Consider the following 7484-nt stretch of genomic DNA (forward strand, 5'->3'; position numbering starts at 1 on the left):
ACGCCTATAATCCTAACACTCGGGAGGCTGAGGCAGGAGGATCACTGTGAGTTCGAGACCAGCCTGGGCTACATAGTGAGTTCTAGGTCAGTGTCAACTACATAGTGAGACCCTGCCTCAAAAAACCAAAAAAAAAAAAAAAAAAAAAAAAAAAAAAAATGGTGAAGATGGTAAATTTCATGGTGTATGTATGTGTGTTTAAATCACCATTTTAAATAGGATGGTCAAGGGCCTGTGATGTTGCACTTGCCTAGGTAAGGCCCTGGGTACCGTTTCCAGCATGGTGTGTACGTGTGTGTGTTGGGTGAGTCAATACAAAAACTGGTTATCATGGCCTGGAGGAAAAAAGTAGGAAGGCAGGGTAAACTGGTGATTTGCTGGGCATACATTTTCACTTATTTGAAAAAGTTGCTTTTCGGTTTGTTTTGTGGTAATGGGAATTGAACACAGAGAAAGCTGAACTATGTCCCCAGCTCTTTCTTTAAAATTTTATTTTGAGATAGGGTCTCACTCAGTTGTTCAAACTGGACTTGAACTTGTAATCCTCTTGCCCCAGCCTCTCAAGTAGCAGAGATTACAGGTGTACACCCAGCTCAGAAAGTGTTTTAACTGTGGAACCAGATGCTCAGTGTTACCACACTCATTCTAACTGTGTCCGTGGATGTGCTATGTAACTAGATCGTGGTTATCTCTATTACGGAACTAATCTTTCCTTTGGAGAACAGTGTCCATCTGGCTGAAAGTGCTTTGAGGAATTTTTTGCTCTGAGAAAATTCAAAAGGCTTTGGTGTCTATTTGTAAAAATCGCCAACTACCCTGGGAAACCTTTGCTTTGGGCTTTTGCGGGGAATAAAACTTTTTTTCTCTTCTGGGGCTGAAGAAGTCCTGCCAATATATAATTTCTAGATAATTATCAATTTTAGATAAATTGTCAAAATCACAGGCACCAACTTAAATAAAACCATCCTTTACAATCACAGAAGATAGGAAAACAGAGGGAGGACATAACAATTCCAGAAGACTGCATATAGGACAAAGCCCTGGAGGGAGGGTGAGGAGTCAGTGGGCTGGAGAGGGAAACTCCAGCCTCGGAGTGGGCAGGCACTGGAGGCCCACAGAAGAACAGCACAGGAAGGTGACATCGCTCCTCTGCTCTCCCTCCCCTCTCATCTTCCTTCTCTCCGCCCTAACCCTATCTATCTCTTGTCTCTATTGCTCTGTCTCACTCCACCTCGCCCTCTCTCCACCCCTCCCTCTCTGTCTCCGGGACACTCAGTCTCTGCCTTCGGGTATCAGAACTCAAGCTCTCTAGAAGACTTATATCAACGGCTCTCCTGAGATCCTTGGGAAATGACCAGGTCTCACATGGACCCCACAGCTGGCATCATGACAGTGGGGGGACACACGGGATTAAAATGTCGTTACGTGCTTTTCGTTTGTTTTGTTTTCAGACGGAGTTCACCTAGAAAGCCAGCCTAGGTGGAACTCTTTATGCAGGCCGGTCTGGCTTCAAACTCTTGATCCTCCTGCTTCCTAAGTGCAATAATTACAGGCGTGTGCCAGCAAACCCAGCTTTAAGTGTCATAACATCTTAATAAAAGGTCTGTGTTTAAGAGAGACAGCAGTGTAACGGAGTGTTAACAACTGGTTTGTATTCAGGTGTTCATCACATTGTTCTTTTAACTTTTCCACAGATTTCAAATTTTTCAAAGAGCAAATGGGATGGGAATGGAAACCAGAATAAAATACAAATCTGTTTTATACCAAGATATTGTAATTGCAGTATAATTTATTTTATAAAATGTGACATTACAAATGAAACTAAACATAATTATCTTTTATTTTTTGATTTTTTTTTTTTTTTTTTTGAGATAGGGTCTTGTTCAGACTGGCTTTGGACTCATGGTGATCCTCCTGCCTCAGCCTCCTAAGTGATGGGATTACAGGTGTGCACCACCATGCCCAACCCAACCATAATTATCTTTTGAAAAAAGAACATGCCTGAGACATGGGACAGCTGAAAGAAAAGCACACTATAAAGCTCCTCTATGTCTCAGAGTTGTTGCAAAAGTCTCCACAATAGGCAGTGAAGAGGCTCCAAGGTGAGTTTGAGACCTGGTACCTTCAGTGCCAGCACACATGCCTAGTAAAGCTGCAATAACTTGTGTTACTGTCCTTGAAAAAAAAAAAAAAACAGGTTAAGCAACCTACCTGAAGTAATCACAGGATGCAGCCAGGAGGATTCGATGGGCCTCAATGTGTCTCCCCTCCACCACCAGGACAACATCAAAGAGGATCCCACTGTCCCGGAGAGCCAGCAGCCCTCGCAGCAGGGCCTGGGAGTGCTTCGTACTGCGGTAGGTGTTGTTGACGCAGTGTGGGTGGGAGGACTGCGTAGGCAACTTACAAAGCTGAGTGAACTCCTGCTCCTCCGCCATCCTGAACGCCACACCAGTCCTCACCACTGTGATCTATCTTCTGGCAACACAGAAAGGACAGTAAGTGAACAGGCAGGTGGCACCGCTACCGTGCAGACTGGCCTGGGTGTGCCCTGTGGCACGTGCTGCTCACCTCGGCCTTCCCTGATACCAAGCCCTCTACTTCCCTGTCCCCTTTCACCTTGGCTGCAACTAGGCCTTCTTCCTGATGACCTGTGTCCCTTCATCTACAAGGTTCTTTGTCTCATTTTGTCTCCTTTAGCATTGCAGTAAAGCAGTTTTAGGGAGACAGACTATTCTGGTTTGGAGATCCATCAACCGAGGACTCCTAACACCACCAACCTTAGCCTTGGGCTCCTCAATTGCAAAAATGAAGACAAAAGTACCCACCCAGAGACTGGCAGTACAGCTCAGCAGCAGAATGCTGCCCCAAGTTTGATCCTCAGCCCTGGAAAAAAAAAAAAGGAAACAAAGAAAGAAAAAGGGTAGGTAAGGCCTGAGTGGTGGTCAGCTTTTAGAACCCCCTCCCTGGGAGGTGGAAGCCAGAGTGGTGTTTCCAGGACCTTGCTTCTATCAAGAGTTAAAAACAAAAAAAAAAAGTTAAAAAGTCAAGCATAATAACTTGAATGCACTAGGCCTTAGTGCATTCAAGATCATATCACATTGTAAATTCAAGCTTACTTTCTAATAATTGAGTTGCTATGCTCAAAAACTGCAAACTGATGAAATGAGAGCCACAGAAACCCAACCAGGAAAACAAAACTACGGCAAACAGACATTTGCCACACACACAGACTCCAAAGGAACCAAACATGACCAGACAGCCAACTCCTTGCTCTAAGCCAAGGAGTCACAGTGAGATGTGGCTAAGCTGCACATTCTTTCAGCCATAGAACAATCAATCAGTCACAAGGCCTTGAATATCTGCCTTCCTCACCTGCATCATCCTACTTTCCCCTCCCCAAAATGTACCTCTTTTCCAATTCCTGGCTATGTCTTCAAAAGCAAAATGAAAAATAGATCCTAATATAAAACTGGCCAAAAGGATGAGGTCTCCCTCCTCACTACGGAGGCTCAGGAGCTCACCTCCCACCACTCACCTCCGCATCCTCTGGGACCAAGGCTCTGGACCCTTGTCTCCCATCAGACCCACTCAACTGCCTTCTACATTTGGAAACTTGGCCCACCCAACCACTCCTTCTTCCCACGCTGGACTGGCTCATCTTTCTCACCAAGGCCCCAGAGGTGGTTAGAGCCAAGGATTATCCCCAACTGACCAACTCTGGCTCAGGATTCCCTCTTGCCTGGAAACCACCATACAGCAATTCCCCCTTCCCCGACTCCTCCCTTTCCTGAGAGTCCTTGCTCCAACCTACTCCTCCCTCCGGGCCTGCATTCCCAATGGCACCTTCAGCTCAATACAAACCTGGCCAGAAGCCCTACCAACTGGTCTATTTTTTTTCACTGATACATCTAACCACTCCTACATCAGGAACTTCCTGGTCTCAACAGTCTCTTCTTCATCAGACCCTCTGGTTTTGATTCTTGCTCCTCTTCCTCGATTTATCATCCATGCCTTTACTCCTCCACAGCCACCATTCTGGGTCCGATCATAAGAATAATGCCCCAACCGGTTTCCTTACCTCTTAGCTCCTCTGTCCAGGTCACATGGTCACAAATGCCCCTGAGTGTGCTGACTTCTCAAGTGCTGCACCACTACTACTTCCCACTTGTGGCTCCCCTGTGATGTGGCTCAAAATTCTCTTTTAGGCCTCCCTTCCCCTGCTGTCACTGGTCCTTAGACCAAAAGGGACACCTGTCATCTTCTGAACACTTTCAGTTTCCCTCCTGGGCTGTCTGTATCTCATAATCCTATATTGGTCATGGTTTAGCTCCATCACTTTTACCTTTATCGCTTTATTACGAACATGAAACACAAGCCCCACCACGGAACCTGACTCATCGTTCACAAGATTTAGGCTTCTTGGGGATGTCAGTATCACTGCTAATTATCGACTCCGGACACTCAGCTCTTCTCTCTAAACCTCAGCTTCCTCATCATCACCATGGAGTCAAAAAGGCCTCCGTGGCCTTCAAATGCCTCAACAGACATCAAGCCTCCGGGTAAAGGGTCCCCATGGCTGTGACTGCAGAAGTCCACCTACTGTCTTGGGAAGGGATGAATGGCAGCTACCTCCTAAACAGCAACCACCAGAATGAGCAAAGTAAAACAGGAAGACTGCTTCCTTGGGCAGGCAAAGCATATTTATCAAGCACAGTTAAAGGAACTCCGTTAAGCGCTGAAGGGCATGCAGAGACAAAAGAACCAATTTCTTGCTATCAAGAATCACAGCCAGAGTCAATAATATTCGAGACTGAATTTACGAAGCAAGCACTGACCATTGCCAAAATGTCCATCCTCAGAACACGTGTTGGGGCACAGCCCTTCAAAAGAACTACAGGCAACAGTTAAAATAAGCAAATTAGAACCTAAAGTACAGTCATTAAATTTTAAAATCTCAATGTCATGCAGAGAGAAAACAACAAATTGTAGAATGGGTGTGGTACAACTTTTATAAGTATCTTCAATTAAAAAGTCTGAAGGAAAAAGTCTGAAGACATACAAAATGATACTATCTAATATTGCTTATAGAACGGCATAAAACAATCTAAACACATTTATAGGAATGACAAATAGTCTTATAATTATCTCTAGGGAAGCCGGGTGTGGTGGCGCACGCCTGTAATCCCAGCACTTGGGAGCCTGAGGCAGGAGGATTGCTGTGAATTCAAGACCAGCCTGGGCTACATAGTGAGTTCCAGGGCAGACTCAACTACATAGTGAGACCCTGTCTCAAAAAAAAAAAAAAAAAAAAAAAAAAAACCCACGAGAATGTTATTCCATGAACTTTCTGGTAAGTTTAACAATGAAATTTTCAAATGTATTTTTGAACACCTAAAACATTCATGTGATTCAAATTCAAAAAAAGGTATTTTATAAAACTTAAATGCCATTCTATCTATGATGAGTCAATTAGATCCTCCCCCAAAGAAACTACTGTTCACTTTCTGGTATACACGTCCAGAAGGCTCTATAGAGTCCCAGGTGAATATGCAAATCTACAACCTTCCTCCCCCTCTTCCTTGACCTCTGGTATCTTCATATCCTTCCATGGTCCACTGAATGGATAAACATAATGGTTTACTCAACCAATTCTAATGAGATGTCTGGGTTTCCTGCCATTGTTCACTACTGCAAGTAGTTATTCAGTGAAAATTATTTACAATGCAGTATATATCTGAAGAAAATTCTGGGTCCTTTTGTTTTTGTTTCTAACGTGCATTTGTTTTGTTTGAGACAGGGTCTATGTAGTTCAGGCTGGTCTCAAATTCTCCTACCTTAGCCTCCCAAGTGCTGAGCTTACAGGCACGTACCCTGTCAGGATCTATACTTGTCATTTTAATGGATATTGTCCAAATGTCCTTCATAGAGGTTATACCAATTTACTCTTTCACCCCACAAATAATGAAACCTGATTCTGGCCACTGTTTAGTTCACTAAGAGTGTTTCTTTTACAATACTTTTTTCCCCTAGTACTGGGGGATAGAACTCAGGACCTTGTGCTTGTGAGGAAGGTGCAGCGGCACTGAGCTAATCCTCACCCCGAAGTGACAATATTCTCTTTTGGTTTTGTTTTCTTTTGTTTTTTGAGACAGGGTCTCACTATGTAGTTCAGATTGCCTTGGAACTCACTGTGTAGGCCAGGCTGGTCTCAAACTCGCAGCAATCCTTCTGCCTCAGCCTCCCAAGTGCTGGGATTACAGGCGTGCACCACCATGCCCGGCTGACAATATTCTTAAAAAGAATTAGGTAGAATATGTCACAAGTGCAAGGTCCCGGGTTCGATCCCCGGTACAAAAAAAAACAAAACAAACAAACAAACAAAAAAAAAGTAGCATATCCGTTATTCCTTTCAGATCCCTGTTTTTCTGTAATAAAAGAGAAAGGCTCTTAAGAGTTCAATTACTGGCATCCTCACTCGTTTTTTATTTGCCAAAAGAATTCTCTATCCTGAAGCCCTCGGCCAATCCTCTGCCCGTCCCTGTCCCATATGATACTCAAGGCTAGTCTTCAAAAGCAAGGGCCCTCAATTCTGTGGGATAAGAGAGGGCAGAATGGAAGCTTTTATGTCCCAAATAGGCACAGAATGAAAGACATACAATTAATCTTTGTAAACGTATGGATGAGCCAAAAACATTTCAGAAAAATTTTCAGCTCAACACCATTTACTGAATAATCATTCTCGCTCTTCTGTAGGATCCCAAAATAATGTCTGCCCCAACGAGCCCCAATCCTTTGCAACGAAGGCACAGGGTGCATTTTGGGAGGAGCAGAGGAAGGAGTGGACCCCCAATTTATAAAGGGGGATCTTTCATAGGACGCTGAGATCATGAGCTCCGGACTGTTTCCTAGAGCCCAGACTCCCAGCATCGCAGACTCGCAGCATCTCGAGGCTCCAGGCCCAGCACTACGGAGGCCCAAAGCGAGGGACCCCCTGAGGAGGAAATGGAGGCAGAAGGTAGCGGCGTCCCTCCTGCGCGGGCCCAGATCCATTCTGTTCCACCCGCCTAATATCTAAAATAGCGGGACCTGGCAGCGGAGGCTTCTGGACCGGGAGCCTTGGTATTTACAGCGCAATCTCTGACTTCTCGCAGGAAACTGGGCGAGCGGGCAAGCTGGCGAGGATAGGCGCCCACTGCTGGAGTCTCCGAAACCTCGATCCCTGCCCAGAATGCGCAGCCGGGGAAACTGAGGCGCGGCAGGCCGAAGTCACGCTAACTGGAGGCATCCGCACCCGGACTCGCCTGCCTGTTGCAGGTCCCACCCGCGCAGCGCCGAGGATCACGGCTAAGGAATGCCTCACTCGGCGTTGCGCGAGCGAGAAGGCCGGACAGCGGGGCGAGGTCGGTCGGCCTGCAGCTGCGCGGAAACTCCAGGCCCCAGCCCCTACCCTCGCAAAGCGCGTTTCCAGCCCGGCCGCGCAC

General features: G+C 45.8%; 1 protein-coding gene across 6 annotated transcripts in view; it reads right to left on the minus strand.

The window, feature by feature from the left end:
- The window catches only part of Klhl22 (kelch like family member 22), a 31816-nt gene extending 24343 nt beyond the window's left edge, over positions 1-7473 (minus strand). The window contains exons 1-3 of one of the 6 annotated variants that reach the window (XM_010620736.3): positions 7090-7473; positions 2829-2886; positions 2212-2478 (exon numbers count right to left, since the gene is read on the minus strand). In XM_010620736.3, the coding sequence (XP_010619038.1) occupies positions 2212-2438 (227 nt within the window). In that variant the 5' untranslated portion in view covers positions 2439-2478; positions 2829-2886; positions 7090-7473. Of the gene's footprint in view, positions 1-2211; positions 2479-2828; positions 2887-4081; positions 4927-6192; positions 6213-7089 lie in introns of those variants that run through there. The other 5 variants (XM_010620738.2, XM_019207016.2, XM_010620735.3 and 2 more) reach the window with 5 other exon arrangements.
- Positions 7474-7484: the final 11 nt, after the last annotated feature.

The sequence above is a fragment of the Fukomys damarensis genome, unplaced genomic scaffold (assembly GCF_012274545.1).
Source record: "Fukomys damarensis isolate Sample0158 unplaced genomic scaffold, DMR_v1.0_HiC HiC_scaffold_34, whole genome shotgun sequence".
NCBI lineage: Eukaryota > Metazoa > Chordata > Mammalia > Rodentia > Bathyergidae > Fukomys > Fukomys damarensis.